The 19,324-nt window shown below is 39.4% G+C and overlaps 1 protein-coding gene and 28 non-coding genes across 29 annotated transcripts in view; 9 read left to right on the top strand and 20 right to left on the bottom strand.

Annotated features, from left to right (window-relative positions):
- Nucleotides 1-19,324, top strand: part of LOC146166763 (sarcosine dehydrogenase, mitochondrial-like) — a 51,195-nt gene that overhangs the window by 14,060 nt on the left and 17,811 nt on the right. The window contains exons 6-9 of the mRNA XM_083384952.1: nucleotides 4,199-4,378; nucleotides 6,149-6,278; nucleotides 16,563-16,740; nucleotides 18,023-18,164. Of these exons, the coding sequence (XP_083241078.1) occupies nucleotides 4,199-4,378; nucleotides 6,149-6,278; nucleotides 16,563-16,740; nucleotides 18,023-18,164 (630 nt within the window). The remainder of the gene's footprint in view (nucleotides 1-4,198; nucleotides 4,379-6,148; nucleotides 6,279-16,562; nucleotides 16,741-18,022; nucleotides 18,165-19,324) is intronic.
- Nucleotides 579-668, top strand: Trnay-gua (transfer RNA tyrosine (anticodon GUA)). The gene is given in 2 exon segments: nucleotides 579-615; nucleotides 633-668. It is a non-coding gene; the product is annotated as a tRNA-Tyr (tRNA).
- Nucleotides 1,345-1,435, top strand: Trnay-gua (transfer RNA tyrosine (anticodon GUA)). Its single transcript is given in 2 exon segments — nucleotides 1,345-1,381; nucleotides 1,400-1,435. It is a non-coding gene; the product is annotated as a tRNA-Tyr (tRNA).
- On the top strand, nucleotides 1,585-1,674 carry Trnay-gua (transfer RNA tyrosine (anticodon GUA)). Its single transcript is given in 2 exon segments — nucleotides 1,585-1,621; nucleotides 1,639-1,674. It is a non-coding gene; the product is annotated as a tRNA-Tyr (tRNA).
- Nucleotides 2,117-2,207, top strand: Trnay-gua (transfer RNA tyrosine (anticodon GUA)). Its single transcript is given in 2 exon segments — nucleotides 2,117-2,153; nucleotides 2,172-2,207. It is a non-coding gene; the product is annotated as a tRNA-Tyr (tRNA).
- Nucleotides 2,357-2,446, top strand: Trnay-gua (transfer RNA tyrosine (anticodon GUA)). Its single transcript is given in 2 exon segments — nucleotides 2,357-2,393; nucleotides 2,411-2,446. It is a non-coding gene; the product is annotated as a tRNA-Tyr (tRNA).
- Nucleotides 2,889-2,979, top strand: Trnay-gua (transfer RNA tyrosine (anticodon GUA)). Its single transcript is given in 2 exon segments — nucleotides 2,889-2,925; nucleotides 2,944-2,979. It is a non-coding gene; the product is annotated as a tRNA-Tyr (tRNA).
- Trnay-gua (transfer RNA tyrosine (anticodon GUA)) lies at nucleotides 3,129-3,218 on the top strand. Its single transcript is given in 2 exon segments — nucleotides 3,129-3,165; nucleotides 3,183-3,218. It is a non-coding gene; the product is annotated as a tRNA-Tyr (tRNA).
- Trnay-gua (transfer RNA tyrosine (anticodon GUA)) lies at nucleotides 3,661-3,751 on the top strand. Its single transcript is given in 2 exon segments — nucleotides 3,661-3,697; nucleotides 3,716-3,751. It is a non-coding gene; the product is annotated as a tRNA-Tyr (tRNA).
- Nucleotides 7,213-7,300, bottom strand: Trnay-gua (transfer RNA tyrosine (anticodon GUA)). Its single transcript is given in 2 exon segments — nucleotides 7,213-7,248; nucleotides 7,264-7,300. It is a non-coding gene; the product is annotated as a tRNA-Tyr (tRNA).
- On the bottom strand, nucleotides 7,521-7,610 carry Trnay-gua (transfer RNA tyrosine (anticodon GUA)). The gene is given in 2 exon segments: nucleotides 7,521-7,556; nucleotides 7,574-7,610. It is a non-coding gene; the product is annotated as a tRNA-Tyr (tRNA).
- Nucleotides 7,833-7,923, bottom strand: Trnay-gua (transfer RNA tyrosine (anticodon GUA)). Its single transcript is given in 2 exon segments — nucleotides 7,833-7,868; nucleotides 7,887-7,923. It is a non-coding gene; the product is annotated as a tRNA-Tyr (tRNA).
- Trnay-gua (transfer RNA tyrosine (anticodon GUA)) lies at nucleotides 8,134-8,224 on the bottom strand. The gene is given in 2 exon segments: nucleotides 8,134-8,169; nucleotides 8,188-8,224. It is a non-coding gene; the product is annotated as a tRNA-Tyr (tRNA).
- On the bottom strand, nucleotides 8,435-8,525 carry Trnay-gua (transfer RNA tyrosine (anticodon GUA)). Its single transcript is given in 2 exon segments — nucleotides 8,435-8,470; nucleotides 8,489-8,525. It is a non-coding gene; the product is annotated as a tRNA-Tyr (tRNA).
- Trnay-gua (transfer RNA tyrosine (anticodon GUA)) lies at nucleotides 9,048-9,138 on the bottom strand. The gene is given in 2 exon segments: nucleotides 9,048-9,083; nucleotides 9,102-9,138. It is a non-coding gene; the product is annotated as a tRNA-Tyr (tRNA).
- On the bottom strand, nucleotides 9,349-9,439 carry Trnay-gua (transfer RNA tyrosine (anticodon GUA)). The gene is given in 2 exon segments: nucleotides 9,349-9,384; nucleotides 9,403-9,439. It is a non-coding gene; the product is annotated as a tRNA-Tyr (tRNA).
- On the bottom strand, nucleotides 9,662-9,752 carry Trnay-gua (transfer RNA tyrosine (anticodon GUA)). The gene is given in 2 exon segments: nucleotides 9,662-9,697; nucleotides 9,716-9,752. It is a non-coding gene; the product is annotated as a tRNA-Tyr (tRNA).
- Trnay-gua (transfer RNA tyrosine (anticodon GUA)) lies at nucleotides 10,275-10,365 on the bottom strand. The gene is given in 2 exon segments: nucleotides 10,275-10,310; nucleotides 10,329-10,365. It is a non-coding gene; the product is annotated as a tRNA-Tyr (tRNA).
- On the bottom strand, nucleotides 10,887-10,976 carry Trnay-gua (transfer RNA tyrosine (anticodon GUA)). Its single transcript is given in 2 exon segments — nucleotides 10,887-10,922; nucleotides 10,940-10,976. It is a non-coding gene; the product is annotated as a tRNA-Tyr (tRNA).
- On the bottom strand, nucleotides 12,116-12,206 carry Trnay-gua (transfer RNA tyrosine (anticodon GUA)). The gene is given in 2 exon segments: nucleotides 12,116-12,151; nucleotides 12,170-12,206. It is a non-coding gene; the product is annotated as a tRNA-Tyr (tRNA).
- Trnay-gua (transfer RNA tyrosine (anticodon GUA)) lies at nucleotides 12,432-12,521 on the bottom strand. The gene is given in 2 exon segments: nucleotides 12,432-12,467; nucleotides 12,485-12,521. It is a non-coding gene; the product is annotated as a tRNA-Tyr (tRNA).
- On the bottom strand, nucleotides 12,731-12,821 carry Trnay-gua (transfer RNA tyrosine (anticodon GUA)). The gene is given in 2 exon segments: nucleotides 12,731-12,766; nucleotides 12,785-12,821. It is a non-coding gene; the product is annotated as a tRNA-Tyr (tRNA).
- Nucleotides 13,042-13,132, bottom strand: Trnay-gua (transfer RNA tyrosine (anticodon GUA)). The gene is given in 2 exon segments: nucleotides 13,042-13,077; nucleotides 13,096-13,132. It is a non-coding gene; the product is annotated as a tRNA-Tyr (tRNA).
- Trnay-gua (transfer RNA tyrosine (anticodon GUA)) lies at nucleotides 14,287-14,376 on the bottom strand. Its single transcript is given in 2 exon segments — nucleotides 14,287-14,322; nucleotides 14,340-14,376. It is a non-coding gene; the product is annotated as a tRNA-Tyr (tRNA).
- Trnay-gua (transfer RNA tyrosine (anticodon GUA)) lies at nucleotides 14,586-14,676 on the bottom strand. The gene is given in 2 exon segments: nucleotides 14,586-14,621; nucleotides 14,640-14,676. It is a non-coding gene; the product is annotated as a tRNA-Tyr (tRNA).
- Nucleotides 14,897-14,987, bottom strand: Trnay-gua (transfer RNA tyrosine (anticodon GUA)). Its single transcript is given in 2 exon segments — nucleotides 14,897-14,932; nucleotides 14,951-14,987. It is a non-coding gene; the product is annotated as a tRNA-Tyr (tRNA).
- Trnay-gua (transfer RNA tyrosine (anticodon GUA)) lies at nucleotides 15,198-15,287 on the bottom strand. The gene is given in 2 exon segments: nucleotides 15,198-15,233; nucleotides 15,251-15,287. It is a non-coding gene; the product is annotated as a tRNA-Tyr (tRNA).
- Trnay-gua (transfer RNA tyrosine (anticodon GUA)) lies at nucleotides 15,816-15,905 on the bottom strand. The gene is given in 2 exon segments: nucleotides 15,816-15,851; nucleotides 15,869-15,905. It is a non-coding gene; the product is annotated as a tRNA-Tyr (tRNA).
- On the bottom strand, nucleotides 19,090-19,181 carry Trnay-gua (transfer RNA tyrosine (anticodon GUA)). Its single transcript is given in 2 exon segments — nucleotides 19,090-19,125; nucleotides 19,145-19,181. It is a non-coding gene; the product is annotated as a tRNA-Tyr (tRNA).

Genomic DNA, 19,324 nt, shown 5'->3' on the forward strand with positions numbered 1-19,324 from the left:
AAACAAACACGAAAGCGCTCGCGACTACTTAAACGCCATGATTGTTAGCCAGTGGTTGTCGGACTTTTTTCACCTGGCATTTTTTACCCGGCACCATCAAATAAAAAATGCATTTAGTTTAAATAACTTCATAATAATTTCTTCAAATCGGCACTCACACAGACTACTAGCTGTCCATAAGCTATCAGATGCCTAACTCTATCCCTTAAATTTTCGGGAATGATTTTCGGGCGAATTGATCCCCGACTAATATTATTTATAAATCAAATCATTTGGAAGAGTTTGGGCGGACCACCTAAACCTTTTCACGAAACTCAGTTTAAAAAACACTGTTGTAAGTCAGAATTAAAAGGCACCGAAATCCACAACAGCGGAATTTAAATCACCTTTATTTGCATCATATAGTTACGTTATGTTTCTATAAAACCCTTGGCAGGCAGATCGAATGAAATGGCTAACCATTAGCAGTTATTGGGGACATGTTAAGCAACACAATTAGTTCCCTGCAAATGAGGATACGCGGTTGCAAGCCGTCACAGCTGCCTAATAGGAGCTTACTTTTGAAGTGCATTGTCATCCCTTCGATAGCTCAGTTGGTAGAGCGGTGGACTGTAGCGGTATAAAACACAGAAATCCATAGGTCGCTGGTTCGACTCCGGCTCGAAGGACACATTTTGTCATCGGCGGCTGGTAAGCAAAAACGCACATTATCAAATACGTACTGTGCTGCAGTAATATAAACAACAACATTTTGAAAGCCAACGAGACCGCTGGGTTTATACCAATTTGATTTAGTAACAAACTTACAACTCCTTCGATAGCTCAGTTGATAGAGCGATGGACTGTAGCGGTTGAAACCACAGAAATCCATAGCTCGCTGGTTCGACTCCGGCTCGAAGGATACATTTTGTCGTTAGGTACGCAGAACTGTGTTTCTCGATAAACTGATCACCAGTGACCAAATGTTGAGTTGGTTTGACCCCGTCTCTTTTTAATTGTTTTGTTTAGATTTTTGCATTTTATCCGTAAGTATGTCATAGTTAATAAAATAATATTTTATTGTTCATATTAAAATCTAAGCCTGTTCCAACACAGTCAGTATCTTTTAAACATTTTGTGATATCCAAACAGAACCACCAAGGGTGTTAAAAAGGACTAAAACTACTTAATTAAAAAGAGCGGAATACTAAAGTTACGCAAAATGCAACGTCAGTTATTCTAAATAACTTAATCCTAATGAATCATGTTAGGCAACATAAACAGTCCCCCGCCAATAAGGATACGCAGTTGCAAACCGTCACATAGTTACATAATACCAAGTAACTTTTGAAGGTTTTTGCCAACCCTTCGATAGCTCAGTTGGTAGAGCGGTGGACTGTAGCGGTTTAACAACACAGAAATCCATATGTCGCTGGTTCGACTCCGGCTCGAAGGATATATTTTGTTATCTGTGGGAGTGACTGATAAACAAACACGCACATTCTCAAATACGTACTGTGCTGCAGTAATAAAAACAACAGCATTTTAAAAGTCAACAAGGCCGCTGGGTTTATACCAATTTGATTTAGTAACAAACTTACAACTCCTTCGATAGCTCAGTTGGTAGAGCGGTGGACTGTAGCGGTTAAAACCACAGAAATCCATAGGTCGCTGGTTCGACTCCGGCTCGAAGGATACTTTTGTCGTTAGGTACGCAGAACTGTATTTCTCGATAAACTGATCACCAGTGACCAAATGCTGAGTTGGTTTCACCCCGTCTCTTTTTAATTGTTTTGTTTAGATTTTTGCATTTTATCCGTAAGCATGTCATAGTTAATACAATAATATTTTATTGTTCATATTAAAATCTAAACCTGTTCCAACACAGTCAGTATCTTTTAAACATTTTGTGATTTCCAAACAGAACCACCAAGGGTGTTAAAAAGGACTAAAACTACTTAATTAAAAAGAGCGGAATACTAAAGTTACGCAAAATGCAACATCAGTTATTCTAAATAACTTAATCCTAATGAATCATGTTAGGCAACATAAACAGTCCCCCGCCAATAAGGATACGCAGTTGCAAACCGTCACATAGTTACATAATACCAAGTAACTTTTGAAGGTTTTTGCCAACCCTTCGATAGCTCAGTTGGTAGAGCGGTGGACTGTAGCGGTTTAACAACACAGAAATCCATAGGTCGCTGGTTCGACTCCGGCTCGAAGGATATATTTTGTTATCTGTGGGAGTGACTGATAAACAAACACGCACATTCTCAAATACGTACTGTGCTGCAGTAATAAAAACAACAGCATTTTAAAAGCCAACAAGGCCGCTGGGTTTATACCAATTTGATTTAGTAACAAACTTACAACTCCTTCGATAGCTCAGTTGGTAGAGCGGTGGACTGTAGCGGTTAAAACCACAGAAATCCATAGGTCGCTGGTTCGACTCCGGCTCGAAGGATACTTTTGTCGTTAGGTACGCAGAACTGTATTTCTCGATAAACTGATCACCAGTGACCAAATGTTGAGTTGGTTTGACCCCGTCTCTTTTTAATTGTTTTGTTTAGATTTTTGCATTTTATCCGTAAGTATGTCATAGTTAATGAAATAATATTTTATTGTTCATATTAAAATCTAAACCTGTTCCAACACAGTCAGTATCTTTTAAACATTTTGTGATTTCCAAACAGAACCACCAAGGGTGTTAAAAAGGACTAAAACTACTTAATTAAAAAGAGCGGAATACTAAAGTTACGCAAAATGCAACATCAGTTATTCTAAATAACTTAATCCTAATGAATCATGTTAGGCAACATAAACAGTCCCCCGCCAATAAGGATACGCAGTTGCAAACCGTCACATAGTTACATAATACCAAGTAACTTTTGAAGGTTTTTGCCAACCCTTCGATAGCTCAGTTGGTAGAGCGGTGGACTGTAGCGGTTTAACAACACAGAAATCCATAGGTCGCTGGTTCGACTCCGGCTCGAAGGATATATTTTGTTATCTGTGGGAGTGACTGATAAACAAACACGCACATTCTCAAATACGTACTGTGCTGCAGTAATAAAAACAACAGCATTTTAAAAGCCAACAAGGCCGCTGGGTTTATACCAATTTGATTTAGTAACAAACTTACAACTCCTTCGATAGCTCAGTTGGTAGAGCGGTGGACTGTAGCGGTTAAAACCACAGAAATCCATAGGTCGCTGGTTCGACTCCGGCTCGAAGGATACTTTTGTCGTTAGGTACGCAGAACTGTATTTCTCGATAAACTGATCACCAGTGACCAAATGTTGAGTTGGTTTGACCCCGTCTCTTTTTAATTGTTTTGTTTAGATTTTTGCATTTTATCCGTAAGTATGTCATAGTTAATGAAATAATATTTTATTGTTCATATTAAAATATAAACCTGTTCCAACACAGTCAGTATCTTTTAAACATTTTGTGATATCCAAACAGAACTAACAAGGGTGTTAAAAAACATCTAAAACTACTTAATTAAAAAGAGCAGAATAGTAAAGTTACGCAAAATGCAACATCAGTTATTCTAAATAACTTCATCCTAATGAATCATGTTAGGCAACATAAACAGTCCCCCGCCAATAAGGATACGCGGTTGCAAACCGTCACATAGTTACATAATACCAAGTAACTTTTCAACGTTTTTCCATCCCTTCGATAGCTCAGTTGGTAGAGCGGTGGACTGTAGCGGTTTAACACCACAGAAATCCATAGGTCGCTGGTTCGACTCCGGCTCGAAGGATATATTTTGTTATCTGTGGGAGTGACTGATAAACAAACACGAACATTCTCAAATAAGTACTGGGCTGCAGTAATAAAAACAACGACATTTTGAAAGCCAACGAGACCGCTGGGTTTATACCATTAAACCCTTGGGGTTCGGCGAGAACGTCCTCAAAAACATAAATGCTGTTATTTCAAGCTAAATTCGAATCTATTTTATGTGCCTAAGTGTCACGTAGCGTTATAAATTAAAAGTTTGGCCAATTTAACCTATATAAATGCAAGTTTATAATTTAAATCTGCTCGGTTTCAGCTGCTAGGAGGAAGAAACAAATACTGAGCAAAAATATGGGGTTCGACAAACGCTTGTAAAATAACATAGGGGTTCGACAGGTTACCAAAGGTTAAGAACCACTGGCCTAAACGAAACAGACCGGTTATATCGTTTTTTTTTTTTCATTTCAAGATGGTGGGCCTGCCGACACCACAGGTGACTTACAAGCATGCTTACGTGGTGACACAGCCGATCGAGGGGGTAAAGGACACCCCTAACGTGCGCGACCACGACGGCTCGCTCTACCTCAAGCGACAGGGCGACACGCTACAGGTCGGCGGCTACGAGAGCAACCCAATACTGTGCAAGGAAGTAAGTAGAAAGCCTTTTTGTCATTTATTTCAGTTTAGTTTTGTTTTATCTGTAAACTGAATTTGTTTTCCATGGCCTTCAAAAAGAAAAAGCCCTCTTCCATGTGCTCATCTATAGGTTTTGTTTGGAAAGAGCACGACAATGTTTAGACGTTACGTCACAAATCCATAGATAGAAATCGCTCTTCTGGTGTAAATGAAGAATAAACGAGGGCTGCGGAGTCGAGTCCAACTCCCGGTCCCGAATCCGACTCCGGTCAAATGTGCGATTTCGTCGAGTCCCGAGTCCGGCCCTGACTCTACAGCCTGTATTCCGCCAATTTACGTAACTAAATAATATCGGATCGGAGCCGATACCTGATACCAAGTAATAGTATCGGTACTCGTCCCATTATAGCAGGGGTCGGCAACCCCTGGTATATTGCTTTCACAACGTTAATTATTATGCGACGGAAATCATAAAGCAGTGTTGTACACGCATTTTTTTTAAAAGAAACTTGGCTCAAGCCGAGTACTAAAAGTTTCTTAAATTTTCAACTGTTTTCTATTGTTCAAGAGAACAATAGAACAAAAGATTCTAATGTTCTTTTCGAGAAATCCATGTACTCAGTTTCTCATAAAAAAATGCGTGTAGCCAAGTGTGTTAAGCCAATCTAGAGGACGTGGCCGCAAAAATTTTTCCTGGGGAATACCCCCGGCCCTCCCAATATTTCGGCTCACTACGCTCGCCTGCGGTCTATGTTGCCCTTACCAAAAAAGTCGCCCCCCTTGCCCTGAAATCGCTCCGGCGTCCCTGATAAGGCAGCAAACTGTAAATTGTTAAGGTGGAATGGCATATGCTTGTGGCATATTTTCCATGACCCTAGAGTGGATTGCGGAATACCCACCTTAATTTAGTTACGTAAATTGGTGAAATACCGAGGCTGAGTCGGACTCGGGACGCAATGAAATCTGATATTTGGCCAGAGTCGGACTCGGATTGTTTTTAACCAACTCCGCAGCCCTGATTGCCAGTGCGAAACCAAACATAGAAAAATGTTTGGCACGCGAGTTGTTAATATTTTGACATCATTCATAAACTGGCACACGGCGTACGAAAGGTTGCCGACCCCTGCATTGTAGGTTTCCAACTTAAAAGGTAAATTTATCTTAAAATATGACGTCAGTTGCTATCGGATCGGATCGCGATACTTTTCCAGAATATAGGGTGACGTCATGGGATTAAAATGTCAAGTATCGGACATACCTAGTCAGTATACTACACCAACTATTCCCAACTGCCTCTGTTCGAGAAATCGCCACGGGCATTTATTTTATCTAATGCAATCAACGAAGCGTCAACTCAGGGGTTCTTAAACTTTTTTTTACCGCGGACCCCTAACATTTTTTTGGCTTCGCATGGAGCACGATAGGCAAACATTTTCAAAAAATGACGTCATAAATTGACGTCACAATACAAATAAATCTTATAAATCTGTTGTTTTCGGTCTAAAAAATGTGAAAGTTAAATGAAGTCTAAATACAGTCAGTGCAAAACCGTTTTGTTTTTAATTAAACTGCTTTCTTTGAAAAGATGACTATACTTTTTTAATATACACTCATACTTCAATTAGGCTTTCATGGGCCCCCTAAAACTAATTCACGGATCACCAAGGGGTCCATAGACCCCAGTTTAAGAACCCCTGGTCTAACTGGTCACAGCTGCGATGCAAAATTAAGCAACAAAAAAACTTTAGTTAAACAAGCAAAGCTATGATACTTGTCTCTCTAGGTGGAAAAAGACTTCGCGTTCGGTTTGTACGACCTAGACATGGACGCTTTTGGATCCCACCTCGAAGTGGCTTGCAAAGTGATGCCAGCTCTCGCCACTTGCGGAATGAGGTCAACAGTTTGCGGACCAGGTAAGCCCGATTGTTCTTAAGTCCATTTTTGCAAAAGAGCGATAAAGATTGGAGCATAATGGTTGTAGGTTTTATTTGAACGTAGAAAGAATTTTTTTTTTGGAAGCGTTGAACCAGGGTCAACATGCAATTTTAAGAGATTACGTCATAATACAAATAGACTTAAGGAACCTGCTGGTTTTCTGGCCAACAAATGTGAAACTGAAATTAAGGTTAGATAAATTTAGGTAAAATGTGGCAAATCATTTTTTTTTATTAAATACTTTCTTTTAAAACTTTTATTATCAATTATACACAAAGATGTAAATTAGGCCTTTGTGGATCCCTTAAAACTAGTTAACGTACCCCCAAGGGTTCCATGGACTCCACCCCTGGACTATATAGAAGTAGGCTGTATATACCAGTAGGTGAATAAAGTGGCATTTGAAACCTATACCTACTTCTATATAGACTTCGATATTCTAATTGCATCCTTATTTTTATATTTTATTAAATGGAATAATTAAACTGGCAAAAAAGGCACAAGAGTAATAGGTAATTTATTGAGCAGCGAACGATCATTTCTTTTGTGTTTCCGTATACTTTTTTTAAGCCCAATATCGCTCGGAAGTTAGTACGGAGCATGGTATCGCGATACAACGGAAGAATGTTGTTTAACTTTCCGGCATATTTGTATCGATAGTGCAAAATACCGTTAGCAGGAATTCTTACCTAAATCCGTTTACCACACGTATTTTACAAGGAAAAATGCCATTCTGTTGTTTTTATGTCCGAATTTAAGCGTTGGAATAAGGCAAACATTTCCTTGACATTTGGCAGCAAGATATAAGATTGCGCTGTGTCTTATATGAAAAAAGCTTAGAAGGATAAATCTGTATTTAGAAATTACGCGAGTGTGTCGTGTTTGTTTACAAGCCACACATAACAAAATGTATCCTTCGAGCCGGAGTCGAACCAGCGACCTATGGATTTCTGTGGTAAACCGCTACAGTCCACCGCTCTACCAACTGAGCTATCGAAGGGGATGCTATGACGTTACGAGAGTGCGTTGGTCTCAAGCCAGCAAATTGAAGGGTTTTAGCAGTTTCGGGAGATTACAACATAAATGCCATACTTACGGATAAAGTGCAAAGTGTAAACCAAATAAATAAAAATATATGAGGGTAAAAGTAAATCAAAGTTAAGCCGCTGGTGCTGAGTTTATTAAAAAATACATTTCGGTGTACCTAACGACAAAATGTATTCTTCGAGCCGGAGTCGAACCAGCGACCTATGGATTTCTGTGGTTTTAACCGCTACAGTCCACCGCTCTACCAACTGAGCTATCGAAGGGGGACGCCATAAGGTTACGAGAGTACGTTGGTATCAAGCCTGCCAATTGAAACAAATAGGTTTTAAGCCGTTTCGGGAATTATATATTACATACTTGCAGATAAAGTGCAAAATTGTAAACAAAGCAATTAAAAAGATGTTGGATGAAACTAAATCTACGTTCAGCCACAGTTGACAAGTTTATCGAAAAATACATTACAGTGTACCTAACTACAAAAAATATCCTTCGAGCCGGAGTCGAACCAGCGACCTATGGATTTCTGTGTTGTTAAACCGCTACATTCCACCGCTCTACCAACTGAGCTATCGAAGGGGATGCTATGACGTTACGAGAGTACGTTGATCATAAGCCAGCAAATTGAAACAAAAAGGGTTTTAGCTGTTTCGGGGAATTACAACATAAATGACATACCAAGTGTAAACAAATAAAATAAAGAGATATGAGGTTAAATGAAATCAAGTTAAGCCACTGGTGCTAAGTTTATTGAAAAATACATTTCGGTGTACCTAACGACAAAATGTATCCTTCGAGCCGGAGTCGAACCAGCGACCTATGGATTTCTGTGTTGTTAAACCGCTACAGTCCACCGCTCTACCAACTGAGCTATCGAAGGGGATGCTATGACGTTACGAGAGTACGTTGGTCATAAGCCAGCAAATTGAAACAAAAAGGGTTTTAGCTGTTTCGGGGAATTACAACATAAATGACATACCAAGTGTAAACAAATAAAATAAAGAGATATGAGGTTAAATGAAATCAAGTTAAGCCACTGGTGCTAAGTTTATTGAAAAATACATTTCGGTGTACCTAACGACAAAACGTATCCTTCGAGCCGGAGTCGAACCAGCGACCTATGGATTTCTGTGTTGTTAAACCGCTACAGTCCACCGCTCTACCAACTGAGCTATCGAAGGGGGACGCCATAAGGTTACGAGAGTACGTTGGTGTCAAGCCTGCCAATTGAAACAAATAGGTTTTAAGACGTTTCGGGAATTATATATTACATACTTGCAGATAAAGTGCAAAATTGTAAACAAAGCAATTAAAAAGATGTTGGATGAAACTAAATCTACGTTCAGCCACAGTTGACAAGTTTATCGAAAAATACATTACAGTGTACCTAACGACAAAAAATATCCTTCGAGCCGGATCGAACCAGCGACCTATGGATTTCTGTGTTGTTAAACCGCTACGGTCCACCGCTCTACCAACTGAGCTATCGAAGGGGATGCTATGACGTTACGAGAGTACGTTGGTCATAAGCCAGCAAATTGAAACAAAAAGGGTTTTAGCTGTTTCGGGGAATTACAACATAAATGACATACCAAGTGTTAACAAATAAAATAAAGAGATATGAGGTTAAATGAAATCAAGTTAAGCCACTGGTGCTAAGTTTATTGAAAAATACATTTCGGTGTACCTAACGACAAAATGTATCCTTCGAGCCGGAGTCGAACCAGCGACCTATGGATTTCTGTGTTGTTAAACCGCTACAGTCCACCGCTCTACCAACTGAGCTATCGAAGGGGATGCTATGACGTTACGAGAGTACGTTGGTCATAAGCCAGCAAATTGAAACAAAAAGGGTTTTAGCTGTTTCGGGGAATTACAACATAAATGACATACCAAGTGTAAACAAATAAAATAAAGAGATATGAGGTTAAATGAAATCAAGTTAAGCCACTGGTGCTAAGTTTATTGAAAAATACATTTCGGTGTACCTAACGACAAAACGTATCCTTCGAGCCGGAGTCGAACCAGCGACCTATGGATTTCTGTGTTGTTAAACCGCTACAGTCCACCGCTCTACCAACTGAGCTATCGAAGGGGGACGCCATAAGGTTACGAGAGTACGTTGGTGTCAAGCCTGCCAATTGAAACAAATAGGTTTTAAGACGTTTCGGGAATTATATATTACATACTTGCAGATAAAGTGCAAAATTGTAAACAAAGCAATTAAAAAGATGTTGGATGAAACTAAATCTACGTCCAGCCACAGTTGACAAGTTTATCGAAAAATACATTACAGTGTACCTAACGACAAAAAATATCCTTCGAGCCGGAGTCGAACCAGCGACCTATGGATTCCTGTGTTGTTAAACCGCTACAGTCCACCGCTCTACCAACTGAGCTATCGAAGGAGATGCAATAACGTTACGAGATTACGTTGGTCATAAGCCAGCAAATTGAAACAAAAAGGGTTTTAGCTGTTTCGGGGAATTACAACATAAATGACATACCAAGTGTAAACAAATAAAATAAAGAGATATGAGGTTAAATGAAATCAAGTTAAGCCACTGATGCTAAGTTTATCGAAAAATACATTACAGTGTACCTAACGACAAAACGTATCGTCGAGCCGGAGTCGAACCAGCGACCTATGATTTCTGTGTTGTCAAACCGCTACAGTCCACCGCTCTACCAACTGAGCTATCGAAGGGGATGCTATGACGTTACGAGAGTACGTTGGTTACAAGCCAGCCAATTGAAACAAAAATGGTTTTAGCAGTTTCAGGAGATTACAACATAAATGCCATACTTACGGATATAGTGCAAAGTGTAAACAAAATAAATAAAAATATATGAGGGTAAAAGTAAATCGAAGTTAAGCCACTGGTGCTAAGTTTATTGAATAATACATTTCGGGCTAACGACAAAATGTATCCTTCGAGCCGGAGTCGAACCAGCGACCTATGGATTTCTGTGTTGTTAAACCGCTACAGTCCACCGCTCTACCAACTGAGCTATCGAAGGGGTGCTATGACGTTACGAGAGTACGTTGGTGATAAGCCTGCAAATTGAAACAAATAGGTTTTAGGCCGTTTCGGGAATTATATATTACATACTTGCAGATAAAGCGCAAAATTGTAAACAAAGCAATTAAAAAGATGTTGGATGAAACTAAATCTACGTTCAGCCACAGTTGACAAGTTTATCGAAAAATACATTACAGTGTACCTAAGTACAAAAAATATCCTTCGAGCCGGAGTCGAACCAGCGACCTATGGATTTCTGTGTTGTTAAACCGCTACAGTCCACCGCTCGACCAACTGAGCTATTGAAGGGGATGCTATAACGTTACGAGAGTACGTTGGTTACAAGCCAGCAAATTGAAACAAAAAGGGTTTTAGCTGTTTCGGGGAATTACAACATAAATGACATACCAAGTGTAAACAAATAAAATAAAGAGATGTGAGGTTAAATGAAATCAAGTTAAGCCACTGGTGCTAAGTTTATTGAAAAATACATTTCGGTGTACCTAACGACAAAACGTATCCTTCGAGCCGGAGTCGAACCAGCGACCTATGGATTTCTGTGGTTTTAACCGCTACAGTCCACCGCTCTACCAACTGAGCTATCGAAGGGGTGCTATGACGTTACGAGAGTACGTTGGTGATAAGCCTGCAAATTGAAACAAATAGGTTTTAGGCCGTTTCGGGAATTATATATTACATACTTGCAGATAAAGCGCAAAATTGTAAACAAAGCAATTAAAAAGATGTTGGATGAAACTAAATCTACGTTCAGCCACAGTTGACAAGTTTATCGAAAAATACATTACAGTTTACCGTACGACAAAAAATATCCTTCGAGCCGGAGTCGAACCAGCGACCTATGGATTTCTGTGTTGTTAAACCGCTACAGTCCACCGCTCGACCAACTGAGCTATTGAAGGGGATGCTATGACGTTACGAGAGTACTTTGGTGATAAGCCAGCAAATTGAAACAAAAAGGGTTTTAGCTGTTTCGTGGAATTACAACATAAATGACATACCAAGTGTAAACAAATAAAATAAAGAGATATGAGGTTAAATGAAATCAAGTTAAGCCACTGGTGCTAAGTTTATTGAAAAATACATTTCGGTGTACCTAACGACAAAACGTATTCTTCGAGCCGGAGTCGAACCAGGGACCTATGGATTTCTGTGTTGTTAAACCGCTACAGTCCACCGCTCTACCAACTGAGCTATCGAAGGGTATGCTCTAACTAACGAGAGTACTTTGGTGATAAGCCAGCAAATTGAAACAAAAAGGGTTTTAGCTGTTTCGGGGAATTACAACATAAATGACATAACAAGTGTAAACAAATAAAATAAAGAGATATGAGGTTAAATGAAATCAAGTTAAGCCACTGGTGCTAAGTTTATTGAAAAATACATTTCGGTGTACCTAACGACAAAACGTATTCTTCGAGCCGGAGTCGAACCAGGGACCTATGGATTTCTGTGTTGTTAAACCGCTACAGTCCACCGCTCTACCAACTGAGCTATCGAAGGGGATTCTATAACTAACGAGAGTACGTTGGTGATAATCCAGCAAATGGAAACAAAAAGGGTTTTAGCTGTTTCGGGTAATTACAACATAAATGCCATACTTACGGATATAGTGCAAAGTGTAAACAAAATAAATACAAAATATATGAGGGTAAAAGTAAATCAAAGTTAAGCCACTGGCGCTAAGTTTATTGAAAAATACATTTCGGTGAACCTAACGACAAAATGTATCCTTCGAGCCGGAGTCGAACCAGCGACCTATGGATTTCTGTGTTGTTAAACCGCTACAGTCCACCGCTCTACCAACTGAGCTATCGAAGGGGCGCTATGACGTTACGAGAGTACGTTCGTGATAAGTCAGCCAATTGAAACAAAGAGGTTTGAAGCCGTTTCGGGGAATTATATATTACGTACCTACAGATAAAGTGCGAAATTGTAAACAAAGCAATTAAAAAGATATGGGAGGAAACTAAATCTACGTTCAGCCACAGTTGACAAGATTGTCGAGAAACATAAACATTTCTGTGTACCAAACGACAAAACGTATCCTTCGAGCCGGAGTCGAACCAGCGACCTATGGATTTCTGAGGTTTTAACCGCTACAGTCCACCGCTCTACCAACTGAGCTATCGAAGGAGATGCGATAAGGTTACGAGAGTACGTTGGTCATAAGCCAGCAAATTGAAACAAAAAGGGTTTTAGCTGTTTCGGGAATTATAACATAAATGACATACCAAGTGTAAACAAATACAATAAAGAGATATGAGGTTAAATGAAATCAAGTTAAGCCACTGGTGCTAAGTTTATTGAAAAATACATTTCGGTGTACCTAACGACAAAACGTATCCTTCGAGCCGGAGTCGAACCAGCGACCTATGGATTTCTGTGTTGTTAAACCGCTACAGTCCACCGCTCTACCAACTGAGCTATCGAAGGGGCGCTATGGCGTTACGAGAGTACGTTGGTTACAAGCCAGCCAATCGAAACAAATAGGTTTTAAGCCGTTTCGGGAATTATATATTACGTACTTGCAGATAAAGTGCAAAATTGTAAACAAAGCAATTAAAAAGATGTTGGATGAAACTAAATCTACGTTCAGCCACAGTTGACAAGTTTATCGAAAAATACATTACAGTTTACCTAACGACAAAAAATATCCTTCGAGCCGGAGTCGAACCAGCGACCTATGGATTTCTGTGTTGTTAAACCGCTACAGTCCACCGCTCTACCAACTGAGCTATCGAAGGGGCGCTATGGCGTTACGAGAGTACGTTGGTTACAAGCCAGCCAATCGAAACAAATAGGTTTTAAGCCGTTTCGGGAATTATATATTACGTACTTGCAGATAAAGTGCAAAATTGTAAACAAAGCAATTAAAAAGATGTTGGATGAAACTAAATCTACGTTCAGCCACAGTTGACAAGTTTATCGAAAAATACATTACAGTTTACCTAACGACAAAAAATATCCTTCGAGCCGGAGTCGAACCAGCGACCTATGGATTTCTGTGTTGTTAAACCGCTAGAGTCCACCGCTCTACCAACTGAGCTATCGAAGGGGATGCTATGACGTTACGAGAGTACGTTGGTCATAAGCCAGCAAATTGAAACAAAAAGGGTTTAAGCTGTTTCGGGGAATTACAACATAAATGACATACCAAGTGTAAACAAATAAAATAAAGAGATATGAGGTTAAATGAAATCAAGTTAAGCCACTGGTGCTAAGTTTATCGAAAAATACATTACAGTGTACCTAACGACAAAACGTATTGTCGAGCCGGAGTCGAACCAGCGACCTATGGATTTCTGTGTTGTTAAACACCTAAAAGTCCACCTCTCTACCAACTGAGCTATCGAAGGGGATGCTATGACGTTACGAGAGTACGTTGGTTACAAGCCAGCCAATCGAAACAAAAATGGTTTTAGCAGTTTCGGGAGATTACAACATAAATGCCATACTTACGGATATAGTGCAAAGTGTAAACAAAATAAATAAAAATATATGAGGGTAAAAGTAAATCAAAGTTAGGCCACTGGTGCTGAGTTTATTGAAAAATACATTTCGGTGTACCTAACGACAAAATGTATCCTTCGAGCCGGAGTCGAACCAGCGACCTATGGATTTCTGTGGTTTCAAACGCTTCAGTCCACCGCTCTACCAACTGAGCTATCGAAGGGGCGCTATGACGTTACGAGAGTACGTTCGTGATAAGTCAGCCAATTGAAACAAAGAGGTTTGAAGCCGTTTCGGGGAATTATATATTACGTACCTACAGATAAAGTGCGAAATTGTAAACAAAGCAATTAAAAAGATATGGGAGGAAACTAAATCTACGTTCAGCCACAGTTGACAAGATTGTCGAGAAACATAAACATTTCTGTGTACCAAACGACAAAACGTATCCTTCGAGCCGGAGTCGAACCAGCGACCTATGGATTTCTGAGGTTTTAACCGCTACAGTCCACCGCTCTACCAACTGAGCTATCGAAGGAGATGCGATAAGGTTACGAGAGTACGTTGTTCATAAGCCAGCAAATTGAAACAAAAAGGGTTTTAGCTGTTTCGGGAATTATAACATAAATGACATACCAAGTGTAAACAAATACAATAAAGAGATATGAGGTTAAATGAAATCAAGTTAAGCCACTGGTGCTAAGTTTATTGAAAAATACATTTCGGTGTACCTAACGACAAAACGTATCCTTCGAGCCGGAGTCGAACCAGCGACCTATGGATTTCTGTGTTGTTAAACCGCTACAGTCCACCGCTCTACCAACTGAGCTATCGAAGGGGCGCTATGGCGTTACGAGAGTACGTTGGTTACAAGCCAGCCAATCGAAACAAATAGGTTTTAAGCCGTTTCGGGAATTATATATTACATACTTGCAGATAAAGTGCAAAATTGTAAACAAAGCAATTAAAAAGATGTTGGATGAAACTAAATCTACGTTCAGCCACAGTTGACAAGTTTATCGAAAAATACATTACAGTTTACCTAACGACAAAAAATATCCTTCGAGCCGGAGTCGAACCAGCGACCTATGGATTTCTGTGTTGTTAAACCGCTACAGTCCACCGCTCTACCAACTGAGCTATCGAAGGGGATGCGATAAGGTTACGAGAGTACTTTGGTGATAAGCCAGCAAATTGAAACAAAAAGGGTTTTAGCTGTTTCGGGGAATTACAACATAAATGACATACCAAGTGTAAACAAATAAAATAAAGAGATATGAGGTTAAATGAAATCAAGTTAAGCCACTGGTGCTAAGTTTATTGAAAAATACATTTCGGTGTACCTAACGGCAAAACGTATCCTTCGAGCCGGAGTCGAACCAGCGACCTATGGATTTCTGTGGTTTTAACCGCTACAGTCCACCGCTCTACCAACTGAGCTATCGAAGGGGATGCGACAAGGTTACGAGAGTACGTTGGTCATAAGCCAGCAAATTGAAACAAAAAGGGTTTTAGCTGTTTCGGGGAATTACAACATAAATGACATACCAAGTGTAAACAAATAAAATAAAGAGATATGAGGTTAAATGAAATCAAGTTAAGCCACTGGTGCTAAGTTTATCGAAAAATACATTACAGTGTACCTAACGACAAAACGTATCGTCGAGCCGGGGTCGAACCAGCGACCTATGGATTTCTGTGTTGTTAAACACCTAAAAGTCCACCTCTCTACCAACTGAGCTATCGAAGGGGATGCTATGACGTTACGAGAGTACGTTGGTTACAAGCCAGCCAATTGAAACAAAAATGGTTTTAGCAGTTTCGGGAGATTACAACATAAATGCCATACTTACGGATATAGTGCAAAGTGTAAACAAAATAAATAAAAATATATGAGGGTAAAAGTAAATCAAAGTTAGGCCACTGGTGCTGAGTTTATTGAAAAATACATTTCGGTGTACCTATCGACAAAATGTATCCTTCGAGCCGGAGTCGAACCAGCGACCTATGGATTTCTGTGGTTTTAACCGCTACAGTCCACCGCTCTACCAACTGAGCTATCGAAGGGATGCGATTGTTCTCCGAAATTTAATTCCTATAACGCCTACTGATAGTTGGATTTAAGAGGAAAACCAAAGTTGAATTGGGAGTTAACGCTTATACACTTATACAGTAGTGGGTTTGTGCGAGATATGGTTAGAGAAAAATTATGACAGATCATTTTTAGTTTTATTGTAGCTACTCTTTACATAAGTTTCTTTTTAATAGTTGGCCTACAAAAAAATACATATAATTTTGTTCTGATTATTGCATTTTTTATTATTTACATATAACATTTATCGCTACGTCTTTTTCGGATCGAGTTCCATATAATATTTTATTATGGTCAAATTACCACAGAAGATTTAATCGAACATAATGTAAAATGAAACATCTTTTGTTTTAAGATACCTTTCAAGAAATCCCATTTTTATAGTAGAAATATGTCATTAACTAGGTTATAACTTTGCATAATGGGTCGAGGTTGTAGCAAGACGTAGTGAAAATGCCAAAGCCCATACAGAAGTAGGTATGGAACAAAAAATCAAATTCTTAAAAATTCTCAAGCACCTATGGGCACCCTTGAGCATAATAAATGGCAAACCAGGGCCCGGTTGAGAACCACTGTTATAGACGAATTTGTGTTTTGCTACTGCCTTTGACCACTGCTTTACCGTGTTTCAGAATCCTTCACTCCCGACGGAAGTCCGCTGCTGGGGGAATCCCCCCGATTAAGGGGTTTCTTCTACGGGAGCGGCTTCAACAGCGGGGGCATGATGTGGGGTGGGGGTGCCGGCAGACAGCTGGCGCTGTGGGCAATCAAGGGAAAGCCCGAAATGGACATGTTCAGATGGGATATAAGGTGAGGCTATTGTCAAGTTTGAAACGAGGCGAACTAAAGCAGAAAAACTTAGGAATTTTACACACAACAATACGGAAAACTTTACATCATCAAATATGATATTATGTAACTGAAGAACATATTTGGCAAACGAAAGCTGGAACGCGTAATCTAAAGCCCTATTTAAAAATTCGTAAGATAACTTAATATTAATATGAACTCTAAGATTTGGCTTATGGCAATTAACTAATTTGGGTGTTTAAGTGTTGATAAACACGTAACAGCTATACACAACAGCTGTGAAGCCGACAGCGCTTTTGGTTTCATTTGAGCGATGATATTTAATTTAATTGGAATGAACGGTAAACCCCTATACCAGGCCTGCAACATACCACCCGACGCATTGTAAAATGGCCCGCATGGGGCTCACTATATATTTTTGTTTTTCTGTTTATAGCATCTATTTTAAATAAGGGGTGTCTTGTTTGTGCATTGCGCGACAAAATAATACATTTATTGGCCAATTCGAGGGTGGGCAAACTTTCAGCTAGTGAATTTCTCTTTTACTAGTATATTGTAAACTTATACCAGTTTGTTATTTAGGCTTTCGTCGTTTTTAGAAAATCTATTTAGTCACCCCTAAAAGAAAATATTCGGCTATTCGCGCCACTGGACTTTATTTTACTGCGCATTTGGCAACGAGTTTGCTCGCGGACCATCTGCCGTATGCGACCCGCCAATATTTTTGTTGCTTGTTGTGGCCCGTGTACCATTTGTGCAGGCCTGCCCTATATAGGTTTGTCACCTGATCGATAAGGCAAATTTTTATTTAATAATAGTTAACCTTTTGAAACTTGATTTTTGCTCGTCCGGCCCGCTTAACGGTTATGTCCTTCGCGAGAATTTTTTTTGATGGAAATGTTCCATTGACCGCTTAGGTCAGGGCTACTCAACTGGTGGACCGCGACCCGAATGCGGACCTTTTCAGTGTTGAAACCGAACTTATCTGTTCAGTATTTACTTAGCAATGCGATTTGATTAGTTTTTTCTTAGCAAACAATTGCTGCTGTTTATTGAAAACCTCTTTCTAGTAACCGACATTACAGAAGATAACCGACATTACAGAGAAGCGAAGGACATATTTAAATTATACCGTATTACATTTTGTACGACTGTACATTTTTTCGTAAGAGTTATGACAGACCGAAGCAAATGTTAAACTTTTGTAACTGGATTTTTGCTAAAAATAGTTGAATAGCCCTGGCATAGGTCATTAAAATCGGAATGTTCGCGTGTTTCGCAGGCGTTTTCCTTCGGCGCTGGTTGAGAACAAGACATGGTTGAGACACAGGAGCCACGAAGTCTACGCGAAGCGTTATTGCGTAGCCTACCATAACGACCAACCATTGGCCGGGAGAAACCTTCGCAGGGATTCCTTGCACAAGGTGACTTGTGCAGAAAACTGGCGTTTTTACTTCTTTTTGCGCTTACTTACTGGGCGAGTGGTTTCTGAAATTAGGATTCGTTTGCTTCCGTTTGTTAGAAAATTGTTAAGAGAAACATCTTTTAAAATTATTGACTGACAATTATGTTTTTGCCGGAGCACATCCATTTTATTGAGTTTTAATGATTAAAAAAATTGTTTTAAAACGTGACCACAATAAGAAGTTTGTATATGAACGCTGATTTTATTTTGCGATAATAATTAAACTTTTTTAATTTTCATTTTTTGCAAAACTTTTATTTTAAATAAAGCAAAAAGGTCTGCAAAATGAAAGGCTGTATAACCACTATACCTGGCCAAACAATCACCTGGGTTGAACTCTTGATTTGAAAAAAAGTAAAAATTTTTTCAATATAAAATATTTTTTTTATCGGATCTGAATACAGACTAATCTAAACGCTACAAGTTGTTTTGTGGATTAATGAAATGTTCGATTAAATTTTTTGGTCAAAAATCTAAACCAACGGTTCTCAACCAGTGGGCCATGACTCACTGGTGGGCCATAAGAACATTTGAGGTGGGCCACAGACCAATTTAAAAAAAAATAGATTCAGTTTCATTTGTGTCACTACATTTAATTTTACAGAAATAATGGCTGGGGGAGGAATTAAAAAGGAATGTAAATTTATTGTTCAGCCGCAAGTATGTCACTAATGCACGGTTGAATAAATAATCTGCTTTGAAATATGGTCTGCTGTGTTTTACAAAAAAAAAATTAACGTCAATGGGCCACGGAAAGAAAAGGTTGAGAACTACTGATCTAAACAAAACAATTAAACAGATATGAAGTGAAACCAAATCAAAGTTTAGCCACTGGTCACAAGTGTATCGAGAATTCAGTTATGTACACCTAACGACAAAATACATCCTTCGAGCCGGAGTCGAACCAGCGACCTATGGATTTCTGTGTTTGTTAAACCGCTACAGTCCACCGCTCTACCAACTGAGCTATCGAAGGGGCTATCACAGTGATACGAAATCATATTGGTATAAAGCCAGCGGCCCCGAACGGGTTTTGAAATGTGATTGTTTCAGCTTTGTACTCATACCGAGCAACAAGTGGACACGAAAGGGTATATTTCAAGTGGTTGAGTAGGTACC

Source organism: Ascidiella aspersa, chromosome 1 (genome assembly GCF_963924565.1).
Source record: "Ascidiella aspersa chromosome 1, kaAscAspe10.2, whole genome shotgun sequence".
Lineage (NCBI taxonomy): Eukaryota > Metazoa > Chordata > Ascidiacea > Phlebobranchia > Ascidiidae > Ascidiella > Ascidiella aspersa.